Here is a 20,418-nt window from a genome sequence, read left to right on the forward strand (position 1 = left end):
TTCTTTTCCTGCAGCCAGCCACCAAGGCAGGAGTGGGAAACAGGAGTTGGGGATTCTCCTGCCCCCAGTGGGAACCTCAGAACAGGAGCGAGATGTGTTAACAAAGTGCAAAAAGTTTATCTATAAGCTACTACTATTTACACAACAATGTATACAACATGTATACACAACAAAACAACGCACAGTAAAGCAAATACTGGTGAAAAGGTGTACAATGTTATCAAAAAATCAAGAGAAAAGTCTCAGAAAAGTCTCAATAGTAGAGTACATTCGCCATAATAGGGTACAGTTAATGCCATGTAGTTTTTTAGAAGAAGCCCAGGTCACGGTGAGGATACGGCAGTTTCAAATTCTTAATTATAAATTCTTCATCAGTCCTTCCTGTAAAGTTTTTGATAACATTGTACACCTTTTCACCAGTGTTTGTTTTACTGTGGGTTGTTTTGTTGTGTATGCATGTTGTATATATTGTTGTGTAAATAGAAGTAGCTTATAAACTTTTTGCACTTTGTTAACACATCTCGTTCCTGTACTGATTTTCTAATCTACTTGATACTAGTACAGTGGTGCCTAACTTTCATCATCCTCCCCAGTGGGAACCTGGCAGCCCTAGCTAGATCCATACTGGCAGAAGTGAGAGGCAACATCAAAAGCCCCAATTTTGGACTAAGCAGTGCAAGTGAAAGTCTTAAAGATTCTGGTTTGGTTCCTAAGCCATACTTTCATTCATGCTGCACACTTTCTCACTGCAGGGGTGGTCCTCCACTGCTAGAGGCTTCCTTTCATGCAAGGCCAGTGTTGAATAGCTGAAAAACACCTAGCGCCAGAGGAAAGTGCTGCAAAGCACCTTTACAATGGCCGTGGGGTTCCAAGTAAAATGGTTGAGAAACTGTAAACAAATGCTTTCCTTCTGTGCCTATCCATGGATACTTCCACCAGACTCCCGAGCAACCTCATCTGGGCCTGCTTCTGTCTGGTTCAACATTTGAAGGACACGTATATCACACCTGTCTTCCAGTACAAAAATTTGAAGAAATTTAAAATATACACTCAAGAAATAAAAAAACAAACAAAAATACAAATGTTGATGCTGAGAACTGAAGTTGTTGTCTTACTTTTATATTAATCATCCTTTATATTAATCAGTGGTGCCACAATACTGGCACCTCCATAGGGGGGAAAAAAAACTTAACCTGGGCAGCAAAGTTGGAAATTGCCTGCAGGTCAAACCCAATAGTATGGCTTGACTGGCAGAGCGTAAATCTCACTGAGTATACAGGGAGAGGCATTCATGCAAATATGAGGGTCCCAAAACATGAGGACTTTTAAAGAGAAAAACTGACTCTTTATATTGTGCTAGCAAGTAGTTCTTGCAGTGTTCACAAAATAGGTGTAATTTTAGGGCTGCCATCTCCAGGTTGGGAAATTCCTAGAAATTTGGGGGTGGAGCTTGGGAAGGGTGGGGGGAGCTCATCAGGGATGCAATGCCATAGAGGCTAGCCTCCAAAGCTGCTGATCTCTGTAGTCTGGAGATTACTAGACTTTCTGGAAGAACTCCAGTCCCTACCTGGAGAAAGGCAACCCTAGGAGGGACCTCAGCAAGGTCTAATACCATAGAGTATTTTCTTCAAAGCAGCGACTCATCTGTGTAGTCTGGAGATCATCTATAACCCCTGGAGATCTGTAGGCCCAACCTGAAAGCTAGCAACACTATGTAATATGCATAGGTTTGAAATAGTCTTCAAGGGTAGTCCATAGAATGTCTAATCTTGAGATCACTGTGGTGTGGATTAGCATGGCCTAGCTGTCTGAGTTCAACTACAAGTCTTACAGCTCATTCCTGAGGGTGGGAGTAGATCCATGGTGGCTGGGAATGGCGCAGCCACATCGCCTTCTCAGAGGCTTTCCGCCATGGAGAAAAAAAGCTTTTTTTAGAAATAATAAAAAGAATAAAGGGGGGGGGGGAAGCCCCATTGCAAACAGCAAGGCTGCGCCACCGAAAAAGGTGCAGCCACGCCGCAGCTCAAGGGAGCTTCCCAAGGTGAAAGGGGTTAGGAAGCTGACCAAAGTCAACTCAGCCCCTTGGAATGCCCCCCCCCCCCCCGTGCCGGTGTGGCCTGCTGCTTCTGGGATTTAGGTCCCAGTGTGGTGGCTGCAGCAGCGGAGGCCTGCACCGCTTTGGGACATGTGTGTTACCCAGGATCGCCTGTTAACCCTGGGTTAAACGGGCACTTACCCTGGCACGGGGTCATGCTGGCTCCAATGGAGCCCCCCCCCCCCAGGAATGGGCTGTTAATGTATGAGCTAAGTGCAAATAAAAAAAAATGTACTGTGACCAATATGCAAACAGGGTATGTTCTGGGTCTAAGAGACAGCATCTCAATACTATTTGTATTCTTTTGATAACATCAGTTAAAAAGGTGATTACAAACACAACTATAACTCTATTAACTACATAATGCAACATGATCTTGGGGAATCTCATTTTTAGTATTGCCTTTTATGACAATCAAAATGCTTCCTTTTGCACAAATGCTGTGCTTAATCATGGAAGTAACATTCTCAAGGAATATATCCTTTCACAAATACAAAACAACTAGCCATAGCCAGGTAATTATCCTTCAGATTCAAGAAAATTCATTATCTTTCAGACTGAGCTGTATTGTGGAAAAACCCATTCTTGTGCTTCTTTGTGATCCCAAAAGCGGTGGTAGAATGCTGAGAAAAAATTAATGCGTGAATTGTCTGTGTTTAATGGTACAGGGCAGGACCTTAAAGTTTTATGTTTGAAATTCTGTTAATCTCAAAGCCAATTTAACTCTGGTACTAAAGAGTAGCTTTTAAAGTGTGAACTGGTATGTCCCTACTACAAACCTTGACCACAAACACACTAAGGTTGCAATGTTAAGAGCCCTTTCCTGGGAGTATTCAATACAAAAAGGGGAGTGGTACCTTCAACACACTATATATACACAAAAGGTACCACTGATGCACAATCTATGCAAGTCTACAAGGTTTTGCGAATTTTATCCTTGTTTTGCTAACTGCATTAGCTTCATCAGAAGTCTGTTGCTGCTGTACAGGAAAATCTGGACCTTTTTATTTTGCTCCTGTTGCTTTAAACCGGAATTTCAAACAAAAATTACATGCATGAATGCATTAAAACTTAGCATCAGTTTATGCAATTTAAACTTGCATGGATTGTGCATCAGTGGTACTTTTTGTGTATATATAGTGCTTTCCTGGGAGTAAGCACTGTTCAATAACACAAGGCTTGTTTCTGACAAGACCTGTTTAAGGATTGCTTCCTAAGTAACACAGGCAAAGTCATTATTTCTCAACCTGTTCCATCCACCACAAATCTACTCCTGTCTTACCTTATTGGACTAAGATGATGGATTTGAAACTTTTGACCATCTGAAAGGAACTTGGTAAATGCTAAGCATTATTACTAACACAGTTCTTTAAAAGTGAAAGCCACTGCACATTCTAAAAGTACGTGGAACACTTGCTTACTGGGCTTCTTTTGAGGATAGCACAGGAATCTCTTGCTCAGCAAATTAAGGTACTTGACAGCTTACCTGTCTCAGGGAAGATCTGTGAGTCTGTGCTGAAGAGCTCCCCTTTCATCTTTTCATCTTCACTTAAGGTAGAAATGCCAGCAGTAAACAGTGCAAACGTGACTTCAGTTGGCAGCTCAGAGTATCCTATGCTTAAATCATTGCTGGCTGATTGATCTGCTGGTGGAGGTGAATCAAGATCCCCTGGCTTTGGAGGTATCCCAGTACTGTCCAGCACATCGTACGGCATTGTGGGGAGTGGGTAGTCTATTATAAGATTTGTATCTTCAATTTCATTAAGCGTTTCTGTAGCTGCTACGGGACTTGGATAAACCAGTGGTGCTTCAGAAGTCTGCAAAAAGTATACAGGAAAACTAAAATGAACAGCAATTGTTATCACATGTCACTTGGTGTTCCACCAAGCACTATTTTACATGTTAGGGTTTGTTCCCCCCCCCGCTCCGGTGTATACCAAATGTGTTTTAAGTTTACACCTAAAGTGGTAAAGTCTGTATGTGACAAATATGTATATTAGCAACCCTGATTGCTGAACCTTCTTGCTGACTCTGGAAAAACAGGGATTGCCCCTGTGATGAAATAAATTCTGACCTGATTTCTGTATGAAACAACTGTGAAAGCTGTCAAGAGAAAAATTGTTCTCTCTCTCTCTCTCTCTCCCCCCCTGTGTGTGTGGAAGGGACCACAAGGGTCATCTAGTCCAACCCTCTGCACAATGCAGGATTTTAACAACTACCTCCCCTACACACACCCCAGTGACCCCTACTCCATGCCCAGAAGATGGCCAAGATGTCCTCCTTCTCATGAACTGCCTAAGGTCATAGAATCAGCATTGCTGACAGATAACCATCCAGCCTTTGCTTAAAAACCTCCAGGGAAGGAGCACTTACCACCTCCTGAGGAAACCTGTTCCACTGAGGAACCGCTCTAACTGTTAGAAAATTCTTCCTAATGTCTAGATGGAAACTTTTCTGATTTAATTTTAACCCGTTGGTTCTGGTCCAACCTACTAGGGCAACAGAAAACAACTCGGCACCATCCTCCATATGACAGCCCTTCAAGGACTTGAAGATGGTTATCATATCCCCTCTCAGTCTTCTCCTCTTCAGGCTAAATATACCCAGCTCCTTCAACCTTTCCTCATAGGACTTGGTCTCCAGTTTATATATATAAACTTCAGGGCTTTTCTACATAATATTTTAAAATATGTGCTAGAATATCATTATATACTTAGGACAAAAAGTTATGCATGCCCCAACTCCATGGTCAATATATAGTCCCTCCAATTTAACAGATGTGGGAAACACAGCTTTCTGGTTTTTAAAAAAAACTAATTTCTACCCTGCTTTTCTCTTCAAACATCCTTTGATGCTATGGTGCAGGGAATTGCTTCAATAAATGGCGAGACAATGAAAAGGGAGGGAAACAAAATCAAATTCTACAGAGTAAAGTTTCAAGCAATGGTGGATTGGTTTGTGCAAGAGTTAAGTCTGGGAACCCTTGCTTCACTCCCAGCTTAATAACAGATTCGTGTTCAGCAGGGGATGTACACTCATTAAGGACATTAAATCAAAAAGAAAATAAATAAAAATTCATATTGGGTTCATCCTATGGGCAACTAGTGCAAGGCATCAGCAGAGGAGAATCTTTTCCTCTTTCCTGTTCCCCCCACAGGCCAGTGCTGAATGTCATGGGACCCTCATGGTCAAAATGCTACACAGCACCTGTGGATGATGATAAGGAGGGGTAACTGGATTAAATCCCCTTCCTTCTTGTGCAAGTAGAATAGAGTAGCTGGCAGTCTGTAGGATACAACCAAAAATGTTGTGACCATGACAGAGAGGACAAGAGTTGTGCCAAATGTCAGACAATCTGCCACCAAAGTTTTATTTTTATGATTATTTTATTGCATATCTGTAGTTGATATATGCATATTTACCTTGAGGAATAATGGCATGAAGATGTACTCACCAAGCCAGCTTCAGCTGTAGCTTCAGTTACCTGTGATTTGATATCATTTTCTACATCAGTAGATGGTTTAATCACTTCTGCAAAACAGAAAAAAGACAAACACAAAGGACATATTTCTAGGTCTTATAGACAACTGTAAGCATTTTAATTTGACTTGGAATCTTTTATTAGGCATGTACTGGCTTGAGTACCCAGCTTGCTGGGGGTAAAGGGAAGATGACTGGGAAAAGCACTGGCAAACCACCCCGTAAACAAAGTCTGCCTAGAAAATGTCAGGATGCGACATCACCCCATGGATCAGGAATGACCCGGTGCTTGCACAGGGGACCTTTACCTTTACTGGCTTGTCTTCCATTTGAGAATACTGGTTAATCTTGGGATCTAGCCAAGGTGGCTAAACTTAACTGTGGAGATCCAACAAGTCAATAATAAGGAACACGCAGAAAAATTATCTTTGGGTTGGTTGTCCTTTGTTAACTTTATAAAGTTGCATTATAATGTAGGTATTGATCATTTCCCTATATTTTCAAGTTGCTCGAATGTAATTCAGTATGTATTGATGTACTGTAGTTGTTTTGTATTTAAAATCACTGAGGTCATTTATGCATGGGTACTTTCACTTATGTTTGCCCCCGGTCTGTCTCAGTTGTTCCTTTGAGTTATGCATGAGTTTTCTGTCCATTAGCGATTACCTCACTGCCAGCCCTCACAAATCCCGGGCCTTCCCGTTCCTCTGTTAACCTGATTCTTCCCTCTCCCCTGAGCTCAGCCTGAGTGAAATCCCCATGCATAAGGCAAAATGCGGGACATGCAAGCTTGGCTTCTCTCACAGCCATTTACAAAGCAGTGTGTAAAGAGGTGGGTTGTGACAGCCAGAATAGAATAGAAAGAATAGTTCTCTAAAAAGCAACTTTGAGATTAAGTGACCAAGAATGGGAACACATTTTCACAAAGGGGTTAGATTTTACAGTCAGTATGCAAATGAGAGAAAATCTAATAAAGATGGTATATAACCCCACTTAGACTAAGTAAAATCCATAAATCAGAAAATGACAGCTGTTGGTACTGTGATAGAAAACAAGCAGATTTTATACACATGTGGTGGAAATGTGACAGAGCTATATCATTTTGGTCTGAAATAGTGACATGTCTAACGGTTGGAATGGTGGTTGATATTCCATGTAAACCCGAGATATTCTTGTTAAATCTGGTACCTAATCTAGCTAAAGATCTACTTTGTATGGTGTTACATATGATAACTGTGGCTAGAACAACCTTTGCCAGTCAATGGAAACAAAAATCAACTCCAAAGATAGAGGAATGGCTGGTTAAATAAATATATGTTTTAATTAAGCTAACAGCATATCAGAAAAACAGAGATGCAATAAGATTGGATGTGGTATGGTCACATACAATAAGTAAAATAGAGAATTTCATAAATAAGGGCGGGAAAGAGGAATGTGTTGCGCTCAGTCAGGATGTAATGATGAATATGAAGACATAGAAATAAGCTGTAGCATGGGAGACTTGATCTTATTTTATTATGTGTGTGTGTGTGTGTGTGTATAGTATTTTAAATTACGAAGACTATATATACTATATATATAGTATTTTAAATTACGAAGACTGTCAGTAATTCTGCTTTTTTTAATTGTTGTTATTGTCATTGGTTTTTTTCTAATAAAAAAAAGCAACGTTGAATTGACTTACCATCGGCAAACTGAAGCGTTCCAAGGTCCATGGATAGTGACTTGTCTTCTTGCAGAGCTATGGCAACCATCCGCTGAAGGTCAGTCACTCTTGGCCTAATCACTGGTATTTCCCCTTCCTTACTAAGAAGATCTTTTTCAGTTTCAATTTTATTAGAACCGATTGTTGAGATGTCATCCTCGGGCCTTTTGACTTCTGCTTCATCTTTTCCAAAGATGACAACATACCGTGCCACAGTACTGCTCGTGCTGTTGCATGGGGGGAAAAGCAGTGTATCATAAGTGATTTTATATGTGTTACATAAATTGAAGCTGAATTCTTAGTTCATGAAGACAGTGAATAAGCAAAGAATGATTTTCCTTCACCAATGAGTGATCAGAATGTCACCAAGAAGTGGTTTGTTGGGGTAAAATTTCCCAGGGGTCATGATTCCCAGTAAGGCTTAAAAGCCAAGCATTCTTATTTATAACCTAAGGGCTTCCAGGTCATTACAAACCTTGTTATTAAGACAGTGATTGAATAACCTTGCAATAGAGCCCTTTCTAGATATTACAATTTTGGTGCTTGTATCATGTATAAGAGAAACTATGCTGCTGGTGATCCTCCTGATACCCTTTTTGTGTGAATAAGATACCACACATATTTCCCAGTTTTGGTATGTGTAATCAGAGGCACAGATTACCTGTGTGTATGGGTTCACGTGAACTTAGGGTTGCCAGGTCCCTCCTCGCCACCAGTAGGAGCTTTGTGGTGGTGGAGCTGGGGGGGTTGATTGGTGCAATTATGTCATTTCCGGGGTAAACTCGGAAGTGACAGTATCCCTGTCTCTTATGGTTTAAACCCAGAAGTGATGTTAATCACCCCCCTTCAGCAGGCCTGCTTCCACCCACCAGCCAGCTGAGGGGCAGTGGACAGCACCCTTTATTGGCAGGCAATTGCCTGCCATTATCTGGTATCTGGCGACCCTACATGTATTGAAGCTCAAAAATATGCCTGTTGTCCTATTCATATACTAAAATGGCAGCTACCTATATGTAGGGTTGCCAACTCCAGGCTGGGAAATTCTTGGAGGTTTGTAGGTGAAGCCTGGAGATGGCAGAATTTGGGGAGAGGAGGGAGCTCAATGGAGACATGATTCCACAACATCTATCCTTTGAAGCTGCCATTTCCTTCGGGGAACTGATCTTTGTAGTTCAGAGACAGGGATGCCAAGTTCCTGCTGGGATATCCTCTGCCCAGCCTTCTGTTTCCAGATGCAATTTTAAAAAATTGTGGTTGGCTGATGGCATTATGTCACTTCTGGGGAAAACCTGGAAGTGATGTCAATCTGCTCTAAGTATCACCAGAAACTCTATGGTAAAACCCATATGAAAAGAATTGCTAGTAATGCAATCTCCCCATACGCATGGTTTGAATGCCAAAATTGTAATTGAAATGGGACTAGTTTTGCTAGCACATTTGTTTAGGGTCAGGATGCTAGGCTACAGGGCCATTTGTCTTTCACTTCTCACAATGTGGAAAAGAACAACAATTCTTTCTAAAGTGCTGTTGTTTAAAACTACTCTGCAAGAGCAAATAGCTAACAGGAAGAGCTTGTGCTATGTATGCGCTGGCTTGTTTTATGTATGTTTACTCCATAACAAAAACCTGAAACAGTGGGGAAAGCAGGCTTCAAAAATTTCCAAGGAGATTTAAAAATGTATCTGTTTTGATCTATACTTTATATTAGCTCTTATGGACATTTTCTGGCAGGATGTACATAATAAGAGCTCTGTAATGTCTGGCTGATTGCCAAACCAATATTTTTTTTTTAAATCAACTGGATTTCATCATAACAAGCTAAAAACAATTTTACTATTTTATGTCAGACCTGTTGCTGTTTGTATCAATATTATCCTGCCTAAATAGTATAATGTGAAATAATCTTCTCCATCCATTTGGATTTGATTACAAATGTCTCCTAAATGAAAAGTGATGTAATAACTTTTTATTAGGACTAATCCCCTTCCCTGCCCCTCAATCACAAAAGCCTGCCAAGCTTTCAAGGTCTCCAGGATGGTGAGCATAAGAAAGGGTTGAGGGAGGGATCTTTCAGTAATCCCTAGAGTATCTTTTTCTATTCTTCTCTCCTTTTTTTAATTGAACATTTAACTGGATGAATATTTCTGGGCAACTCAAACATTGGGACACCAATTTGTGACTTAGGGCACTTTCACATATCCTGAATAATGCACTTTCAATCCACTTTGCAGCTGGATTTTACTGTGTGAAATGGCAAAATCCACTTGCAAATGATTGTTAAAGTGCATTGAAAGTGCATTATTCAGGATGTGTGAAAGCAGCCTTATTTATTTATTTTGCTGTGGTTGGTTCTAATACAAAGTATATACAATTGTTGTTTCTGGAATTTTTCTGTGGACCGGTAAGGCTACCTACATCCAGTGTTTCAATGTCTCAACGTGTTGTTTCATCTCACACTACTGTTAAATGTATACCACACATTAAAAGAAAAACTTGCAGCAAAATTACCCATCTTTTTCCTTCTTCTGTCTTCATTTCAGCATGCAAAACAGGGCAAGATGAAGCATTTCAAGGGGAAAATACAAAGAAAACAATATCAAACTGTTAAGATAAACTGTAAACATTCATCCATAGATTTACATATAAATATATTTATTGGCGATTGTTGTGCTCTGTGTCTATGCTCATTTTTATTCAGTAGGACACAGGGGGCCACTATCCATTATCATAACATTTTTTACTCCACAAGGGAAGTGTATTGCTGTCCCTTCCTGTATCAACAGGCATTCCTACAAAATAGAAGCTCCCCGTTCCCCCTCCCCCCTCTGGTAACCATTTACAGTGCAGAAGCTGGCTAATCTGTACCTTTCTAGTGGCACTGAAGTATCTGGGATTGACTCCTTTGGGCAGTTGTCCAAATCCCAGCCTTGACCTAATAATTACTCTGACTATGCACGCTTCCTGAGACTGTGTCCTGCAGTGACATTTTGTAATACTGTCCTCTTTGTTCGCCTGACAGATCTTCTGTGCCAAATATGGAGCCTCTTTATCTGCCTCTGCACAAACACATTACTCTATCAGAGCAGCTCTCTTTCTGCTAAGGATGTAAGAGAGAAGGTACCTAAATACGGACTGAAAGTCAAGATCACGTTGCTAGCATTACTGATCTTCATCCGTTGGAAGAATACCTGCATAGGGCTCAGCTACATTAGCCATTTCCCAACATTTGTATGTTTATTTAGCCAGGGAAGTAAAGGATATAGTCAAATCTAACTGGTCAAAAACTGATATTAGAGAAGGACTGGAATTTTTATTTGTGGCTGATTATATTGTATGGTATGCTGTAGATACTCAGGTAGGGTTGCCAGGTCCCTCTTCGCCACCAGTGGGAGGTTTTTGGGGTGGAGCCTGAGGAGGGTGGGGTTTGGGGAGGGGAGTCCAATTGCCAAAGCAGCCATTTTCTCCAGGGGAACTGATCTCTATCGGCTGGAGATCAGTTGTAATAGCAGGAGATCTCCAGCTAGTACTTGGAGGTTGGCAACCCTATATTCAGGTCCTCAACCTTTTGAAACAGTAGGGCAGAGGTGGGGAATGTCCGGTCCGCGGGCCGTTTAAGGCCCGCGACATCATTTGGTGCGGCCCGTGGACTCTCCCGTGGAAGCTGCCATTGCCACCGCAGGGCCACATGTGTGCATGTGGGGGAAGCTGGGAAGGTTTCCCCCGATCACTGGGCTGCTTGTGCAGCCCGGTGAGTGCGTGTGTGTAGAGGCGGGGAAGCCGGGTGAGTGCCCGGTGTGTGTGTGCATGTGATCGCCGATCACTTGCACGGCCCGGTAAGTGTGTGTGTAGGGGGGAAGCCGCCCTCCCTCTCTTTCCTTCCTTCCCTCCTTCCCTCCCTCCTCTGCATAGACTCTCGCAAGGTTGCCAACCTCCAGGTGGTGGCTGGACACCTGGCAACCCCAGCCTCTCCCCCCCGCCGGGAAATATACAGCTGGTATGGCCCCCGAATGATGTTATAAATGTACAAATGGCCCTTAACAGGAAAAAGGTTCCCCACCCCTGCAGTAGGGTGTTGTCTGACTGGAATAACAATGGCATTTCGCAGATGTCATCCCTGGAACAAGTTCCGTCCCTGCGCCTCAGAGCCAGTTCACATGTCACATGGGATCATGGAAAGAAATTGCGTGTGCTTCTGCTTTCAATTTCTGTTGCAGCAGGATGATCAGGGGCCTGGAGACCAAGCCCTATGAGGAAAGGTTCAGGGAGTTGGAAATGTTTAGCCTGGAGAAGAGGAGGTTGAGCGGGGACATGATTGCTTTCTTTAAGTATTTGAAGGGCTGCCACTTAGAGGAGGGCAGGGAGGTGTTCCTGTTGGCAGCAGAAGATAGAACTCACAATAATGGGTTGAATGAATGGATGTTTATTGATACGGCACAAGCCAGACAACATATATATGTACTCTTATAAAACACAAAATTGTAAGCCACCTGTCTCACTTATAAAAATACAACCTTATTGTATCAATTAAAATTCCTTACATGGTGGGAAGTTAAAAAGTGAATACTCCATAAAATTTCTGAGGCCCACTCTTAAGTGGCGAGTCTTACAAATATATGTGCAAAATTTAGCAACCTGCTTTGTGGCTGAGGCATCCCCCTCCCATAGTAAGTACTTGATTTTTCCTACTGGCAGTAGTTTTTTTTAGTAGGGGGGCTATAAACTTTAGTCTTGCTTCCTCATTAAAGGGACACTTAAGGAAAGCATGTTCGACTGTTTCTATTTCTCCCGACTTGCAGGGGCAGAGTCTCTCCAATCTCGGTACCTTCTTATATCTACCCTCTAAAATCACTGACACAATAATGGGTTGAAATTGCGGGGGGAAAGGTACTGGCTGGATATTAGGGATTTTTTTTAATTTTATTTTTTTGCAGTAAGAGTTGTTTGACAGTGGAATCAGCTTCCTGGGGAGATGGTGAGCTCCTCCTCACTGGCAGTCTTTAAACCGAGTCTGAACAAACAGTTGTCAGGGAAGTTCTAGGTTGATCCTGCATTAAGCAGGGAGTTGGACGAGATGGCCTGTATGGCCCCTTCCAACCCTGTTTTTCTATGATTCTAGGACACTTCTGACTATCAATCACTGGGGAAAAGTTGAGCCTCAGAAAACTACATTTCTTCCTTCGTTCTACAGTTCAGTTCAGAGCTGCTTCTGTCAATAAACTTTGCTTTCTGGTTCTCCAGCAACTGTTAAAAATCAGTCCTAAGAGCAGCTGGGAAAGGGCTGCCAGTCTACAGGGCTCTATTAAAATGCTAATTTTAAAAGCAAAAGAATGGCAACTATTATCCTAGATTCTTTTGAAGCTGCCTTTTCTAATTTTGCTGAGAAAGGTAGCAAGTCAAATGCATGCATGTCATCCACAGCTGCCAGAGAGCATGTACATTTCATATCCAGGTATCAGAATATATAAGAATTTTGTAAGAAGCAGTATTCAGCAAACTTCCTATTCAGGGGGCTGCATCTATTGCAGTACTGTCATCACATTTCATGTTATTTCATCTTTCACTATTTCAGAATAAATCTTTGTATACATCCCCTAAATGTGTTGTTTCCTCCATCCAAAATTGCTGAGTTTAGTAACATCTGCTTCTAATAAAAGCAAACTTTTCATACATTTACAATACCATTGTTTTCTAACTCTACTGATGAAAATGGATAATAGGTAATAATAGCAGCAACCTGGGAACTGGATTTGATTTGTGCTTCCTCTAAAACTATTCCTTCTCCGTTCTGGTATGTAGTTTTGTATAGGAGTCATTAGCCATATGAATACTCACCTCTCCACCACTCCTTTGCATATAACTACTGAAACCCTTGACACAGGTGATAACAGCAGGGAAATGCTATCAGAGCTCTAATGACTCCTGAAAATGCTCGTATTATGTGCATGGCATAGTAAGAGGAAATAAAGCACATGAATTGATGATTTGAAAGGCTGTCACTGCCTTTCTAAAGCAATAAATACTACAATGGCTCTCAAATTATAGTTATGGAAGTAACCAAAGGGTATCAAGCCCAAGCCAACACCAGAAGGCAAGATAAATCACCCAGCCCTCACAGTCCCACCACAGAATCTCATCCAGCACACCACAATAAGGCACCTGGATGAGGTCCTAACTAGATGTTAGATACACAGGCATGTATTTAAAATTCCAATGGTTTCTTTTAAGACAGAAAAATAAAATCGCACCCCCCAAGATCCTCCCCTACCCATGAGGTCCCTGACATGAGTCAGCAAACAGACATTCCAAACATACATCTGAAAACTTGCAGGGGAGAGGAAGCAGCTTGAGGTAGGGAAACAGAAAAGTTGAAATAGAAAAGCCCAACACCTCCTTCCATCCTCTATGCATCTGTCCTGCAAAATTATGCCCTCACAAAGTAACAGCTTTTCCTTACTGAAAGCAGTGCATAACATCTAGTTAAGCAGTGATTGAAGAAGTTAATAAGGAACACCACTGTAGTGTCTGGTACAGTAGCTCTTTATTAACATGGCATGTAGAGTCAAACTGTGTGTTTGAGTTGCATTGAGTACAGTAGAATACTGTGTGCTAGGTTAATGAATCACAATATAGCCATTTCATGATGGAGTGTCCTTTTACTTATTTATTTACTTCATTTGTACCCCACCTTTGTCAGATATGAGCAGTCAACGTGACGCAATGGCAAAAAAGGCTAATGTGGCATTGTGGTATTTCAAACAGAAGCATAATATTGGTCAGGCCACACTGGTCAGGCTGCATTGGTCAGGCCACACCTGGAGTACTGTGTGCAGTTCTGGAGGCCTCACTTCAAAAAGGATAGGGACAGAATGGAGTGATTGCAGAAAACAGTGACGAGGATGATCAGGGGCCTGGAGACCAAGGCTGAGGGACTTGGGAATGTTCAATATGGAGAAGAGGAGGCTGGGGGGGATGGGACATGATTGCTCTCTTTAATTATTTGAAAGGCTGTCACATAGAGGAGGGCAGAGAGCTGTTCCTGTTGGCAGCCGAGGACAGTATTCACAATAATGGGTATAAATTGCAGGCAGAAAGGTACTGGCAGAATATTAGGATTTTTTTTTTTTACAATAAGAGTAGTTAATAATAAGATTTTATTGGACTTTTATGCACTCTATCTTGACGAGTCGGGATCAGAGCGGCTTACAACATTATTTTGCAGTTAAAAACCAATCCAATGTAAACCCAATATAATATAACTGCATATAACTGATGTTATATATATCAGTTAAAATCAACAGCGCCATTCATTTTTAATATCCCAGCAGTAAATAAAACAAAGGGGAAGGAAGAGAAGGGAGGCCAGTAAGATGGAAACTGTTGCTGTCCTCAACCATATGCCTGGTGGAACAACTCTATTTTGCAGGCACTGCAGAATTTATTTACGCCCCGCGGTGAAATTGGCTGCCTAGAGAGAAGGTGAGCTCACCCTCACTGGCAGTCTTCAAGCAGCAGCTGGACCAACACTTGTCAGGGATGTTTTAGGCTGATCCTGCATTGATTGCCTATATGGTCCCTAGACTAGATTGCCTATATGGCCCCTTCCAACTCAATGATTCTATAAAAAATGTTAGGCCATTGGGTTTTTATAACCTTTAGCAAACAAATGTTAAGATTAAAATTGTTTTTCATACCAACCAGCCTTGGAGCATGCAAAGAAGAAGTTGGGAGTGTAATTTTATATCATTTAGCAGGTGGCAAAGTTGTCATTTGCATGTTTTCCTCTTGAAGAGTCAGAAAACTTTGCAACAAATAAAAGAATGAAGTTGGCAGCTTGAAACGAACTTATATAGCTGGGGAAAGGGGAAGTGCAATTCACATATAAGTAAATCTATAAATAAAGTACCTGCCCAAGTACAGCCAAGAAGGAATAAGAGTATGAGTGGGCTAAAGACCCAGGCTAGAAGACAGTGGTGGAGAAGACCACCAGCTGGAATGGGCCTGGATGACCTCTGCCCCAGTGATTAGAAAGTGTTATCACCAGTTCACTATCAGGCACAAAAAGAAATGACTGAGCCATGAGAAAAGATGCATGTCAGTAAAAAGATCCAGAAAGTCTGTGAGTCAAGATCACCCCACCAGACATCCAGGCTATGAGACCACAGTACTGGGACCTAAAAAGGTAGGTGCCAAGATGACCACACATGGCAAGAGTCCCCTGACAGGAAGGCACAGATGGAGAGTAGAAAGAATGGAATATAAAATCCTAGACACCTGAGGTGTGGGAGAGAGCACCCCTTGAAGATCTTCTGCCCTGACCAGTCAGCATTGATTCTTCAGGCTTGGACAAGACCCTTTTGGATTTTTATCTCCTTTGCCAGATTTCTCCTCACCAGTCAGCATTCTATTCCTATGCCTGGCAGGTGAACAAATATTTTGAGGGATTGATTTGCAATCTGTTGTAATCAATCAATGTTTTGTTCTGATCAGAGGCTCGATTCCATGAATCCTGTGCTAAATTGTTGGATTTCAAGAGGAAAGCCTGATCAACTTTTGATCCCCAGAACCCTTACAATTTATTTCTAACACCTTTCTCCAAAATGCAGACCCAAAACAGCTTAAAACATTCTGTTGTGGGGAGGGGAAGGGAAGGTGATTGTAAGCCGGTTTGATTCTTCCTTAAGTGGTAGAGAAAGTCGGCATTTCTTCTTCTTCTAAATAGATGAATAAATGGACAAATGCCTATAATGAAGTGTCTATAATTCGGCATACATGGGCCGAAAATGGAGATGTGCTACACCCTATAAATATGAATCAGTCAAGGTTGTTATTGTGTCAGAAAGACAAGGCCAGATCTATGGTACAGAAACATTAACATGATATCCTGTGTGGTTTCTTCACCATAGCTGGAGGATTCTTCTCTAATCAGAGGCATCCTGCCTTTTTAATATTCATTCAAAGTATTTGTAACATCAAGTGTTTCAAGAGACTGAGGTCACCGTGACAGTATTCCCTTGTAATATATTACTCCTGGCTAAAATCAAAATCCTTTCATTTATTTAATTGTTGCAGCAGCATGGCAATTTGGCTACAGCTTCTGCAATACTTGGGGACATGGTTCCTTCTAGATTTTTTAAATTCTTCTGTCTGAGTGCATACAACCTAAACAATAGCACCCCCTCCCCAAAGCAAATGAAGACAAATGTCTGAGCTTTTGTTTACATTAAAAAGAAAATAATCTTTTAGACATTCGTTTATGGCTGTTTTATATTCTCTGAATAGAAAAATCTTCTAGTTGTCAGAAATCAAAGGCACACAAAAACAGCCTTAGAAATTCAATAGTCTACTTCCATATTAAAAATGAAAAAAGGGGAGAAATATTTTGCAGATTATGATTTTGACCAAAGTGCTAAAAATGTCACTGCATTAGACAAAATTTTACCCAATAACTTACCAAAATTGCACTCAATAACTTTATTACATAAAAATTAATGGGCGCCATTGAGAACAGAGTATCTTTCTTATCTTGATCTCTCTAGATTTACACTAGACTGGAAAAAACAGGGGGAACCTGGGAACTGGCATATAACTGCAACTCAGCTTAGAGTTAAAAATCAGAACCACATGCAGAAAATTATTCTTTTTTTATCTAACATGAAAACACTTGTTGACATATTCAGTAAGAGAAGCTTGTTTCAAAATATATCTGCTATCTTCAGATTACTTTCTAAAAAGAAACACCACTGGACTCAATCAGACTAACTTTAAATGAATGATTTGATTGAGTACTATGATGAGAGATGTTTATATGACTATACTATGATGTGGGGCCCTGAGTCCCCCGCTGGCCCCTGAGGTGCCCTCAAAGATTGCCCCAAGTCTTGCTGGTTGAGCCTCCTCGGCCTCGGACCAGTCAGAGGGGAAATCCGAGCTATCCTCCTCTGAGGTTGCCAGAATGCTTACAGTCCAACACCCTGGCAGCCAGGAGCCTCTTCACTAGCCTCCACCCCCCAGCTTTATAAGAAAGGCCTTCTCCTACTCCCACCCTAGGCCTTCTCCAGCTCCTTCTACCAGAGGCCATATAAGGCGTTCCTCATTCATGGGCTTCCTTGCCTCAGGGATGCTGCTCCTAGGCCACCTGGTCTTGTGCTGCCCTGCCTGAGCCTGGCCGCCTGTCAGTTGTTTGGCAGTGGGTTCAGCATGGGCGGGTCTGCTGGGGCTTGTTGAGGCTGACAGGCTTGCAAGAGTCTGCCGGCCAGGGGAAGGAGGCCCCATGTGCCAAGCCCCATAATCTGGGGACTGGCTGGCCTGCCACCGGGCGTGTTCCTCCCCATCTCTCCTGGCCTGCAGGCAGGCAAGGCTGGGGAAGGGAGGCCTGGAGCGCTGGGATTGATGGACGGCGCAGGACACATGGAAATTTATGAGTGTGATCCAACTACTCACAAGTGGAGATGCCTTCTTTTCTCCCATTATAAAAGGGAAACAGTACATGTATTATGGTCATGAGGACCTTCCCTTCAAGATCAAAATAAGAATCCAATGTGTACACAATGTGTCTGGATCATGCCCACTAATTACAGCAATACTGAGAAGAAATTAATGTTAAAAATGGCTGTTCTTTCAACTGTTGTTCCAGTCTAATTTTCTGTAATTTTTAAGCTCATCAGAGACAAACAAGGGGTTCATGAAAAAGACAATTCTGCTATTAATTGCCCAGAGGACTAAAAGCTAGAGATGTTCCAGGCTAATAAACAAATGGTAGGAAATATGCATATTAATGGCCTTTTGAAAGAATTTATTTTCCCAAAAGGAATCAGAATTCCTTTTGCTTCTTTTTCATCAATAAACTGAAGGCCTCAACCCCATTTAGAAATACTTTTGGCTTAATTACTTTCTGTTCTGCTCCTAAAAACAAAACTTTTTGAAAATGAGAGGATTCTCAAATACCAATTTATAACAAATGTTATTCAGTGAGAATGCTTAGTGATGAGAAGGGAAACTTATCCTTAAATGGAAAGTGAATCATGTTATCACTTACCTAAATCCTAACACTCGAATTTCCTTGAAACCTGCAAGTTTCTCAAATACCTTTTGCATCTATTAAGCAGAGAAGGAGAGAAAAAAGTTGATTAAATGTTAATTCTTCTGTCACAGAAACTAAGAGACTTTATCTAAATAAGTCGTTGCTTCCAGCAAGCTCTATACTAGTATTTATAAAACAAAAATTTGAAATTTAGAGAGAATTCTGGGAATTTGTTTCAGTTGTATGGTTACTAGAGATTTGAGCATTTTATCTTGGAAATGAATAAATATTATTGGGATTAATGGAACAAGCAAGGTCCACCTTACAGCTTTTACCACCAAGTAATCCTATATAAGAGAACCAGTGTGGCGTAGTGGTTAAGAGCGGCAGACTCTTATCTGGAGAACCGGGTTCAATACCCCACCCCTCCACATGAAGCCTGCTGGGTGATCTTGGGCCAATCACAGTTCTCTCAGAACTCTCTCTGCCCATGTGGAGACATGCAATGGCAAACCACCTCTGAACGTCTCTTGCCTTGAAAACCCTACGGGGTTGTCATAAGTCAGCTGTGAATTGACAGCACTTTCCACCACCACCATCCTATATACACTATTCAAATTTGTGTTGGTAACAATGTTATGGAGGACATCATTTAAGTCAGGCTTCAGTTTCCAAGGCCAAGATTCACTATAGACAGTGTGAAGTATTAATATTTAAAGTACCTCTGAATATGTGCAGGATATGTACAGAAGCCTTTTTCTCAGTACTAAGTTTCTATTCACAAATTATGTTTGTTCATGTAAACAAGCCTACATGCATACATGTGTGATGATGCTGTACTTTCTTCCACATGTTCACTCATTCTTAGTTGAGTGAATGTTACCCTATAATATGTATATACAGGAACAAATTCCGGTTTGCTCTCATATAAGTAATAGGGCCTAAGTAACCACAGCCAGACCTCAAGTCTTTGTAGTGAACAGATGTGTGTTCATGAAAGGCATTCATTTAACTAAATGTTTATCTTGTACTTTCATCTTCACCTGAGAAGGCATGAGATGAAATCTCTATAAAAGAAATAGTCACTGACTTGAAGCAAAACATGAAGTTAAGTTGCATCTTGTGAAGTTCATGCATCATCAACATACTACTTAATATGGCTAAAAATCTCTATTATGGAAGATTCACACCATTTGATAACAGTGATTGACAGACTGTTTCTAGTAGCTAACTATCCAATGAATGATATAAATGCATTATGAGACTAGAAGAGCAATCTCAAGAACTCTTTTCTGAGAGTAAGCCCCACTGAATAAACCTGAGCAGAACTACTTTCTAGCAGTGCCAACGTAAACAGAGTCACACCCTTCTAAGCCCATTGACTTAGATTTAGATTTAGACGAGCGTAACTCTGCTTAGGACAGTACTGTAGGAAATGCTAGATAACAGCAGGATCTCACAAAAATGATAAAAGCTCACCAGTCAACCAACCTAATGGACCTCTTATAAGCTCACAGACTTTGAATGCGGCCTAATGATCCATTTTAGCACATTTGTTCAGAGTGCTACTATTGCCATTACTATCTAAGTAGCTACTGTGTGCCTGTGCACAAGAAGAATAAGAAAAACACATTGTTAAGCACTTTGCACACAGCCCAATCCTCTGAATAAAAACTATGCTGAAAGATCAGACTCATCGGATCTAACTGGAGTTTGCATCATAAAAGAGCCATGCCATTGAGGTTAATGGGATGTGACCAAAAATCAGGGACTGGTGCAGGTGATATAAAAGGCACAAGGAACAGAGCCTCTCATAATGATCATAAAACTTGGGCAGGTTCACACTGGAACAGGGGTCCTTTAGGTATCCCAATCCCATATCACTCACAGTTTTCAGTGTAGGAATCAGAATTTTGAACTTAGTATTTTAAGTAATTTATAATAGTAATCATCATTGCAAGCCTTTTAAAATCTATTTTTACCAAGCATTGTATGGGGTATCTTATGATTTATGCTAAGGTATATTATTATGATAATAATATAATGCAAACTATTTAATGCAAACCATTTAATGCAAACTGTTATTTCACTATTTACTGCTAATAATTATTGCTATCA

General features: G+C 41.1%; 1 protein-coding gene across 1 annotated transcript in view; it reads right to left on the reverse strand.

The window, feature by feature from the left end:
* Nucleotides 1–20,418, reverse strand: part of IMPG1 (interphotoreceptor matrix proteoglycan 1) — a 124,790-nt gene that overhangs the window by 39,110 nt on the left and 65,262 nt on the right. Inside the window, exons 8-12 of the mRNA XM_056856342.1 lie at nucleotides 18,316–18,374; nucleotides 9,789–9,809; nucleotides 7,260–7,507; nucleotides 5,550–5,626; nucleotides 3,582–3,912 (exon numbers count right to left, since the gene is read on the reverse strand). Of these exons, the coding sequence (XP_056712320.1) occupies nucleotides 3,582–3,912; nucleotides 5,550–5,626; nucleotides 7,260–7,507; nucleotides 9,789–9,809; nucleotides 18,316–18,374 (736 nt within the window). The remainder of the gene's footprint in view (nucleotides 1–3,581; nucleotides 3,913–5,549; nucleotides 5,627–7,259; nucleotides 7,508–9,788; nucleotides 9,810–18,315; nucleotides 18,375–20,418) is intronic.

This window comes from Euleptes europaea, chromosome 10, assembly GCF_029931775.1.
Source record: "Euleptes europaea isolate rEulEur1 chromosome 10, rEulEur1.hap1, whole genome shotgun sequence".
Classification (NCBI taxonomy): Eukaryota; Metazoa; Chordata; class Lepidosauria; order Squamata; family Sphaerodactylidae; genus Euleptes; species Euleptes europaea.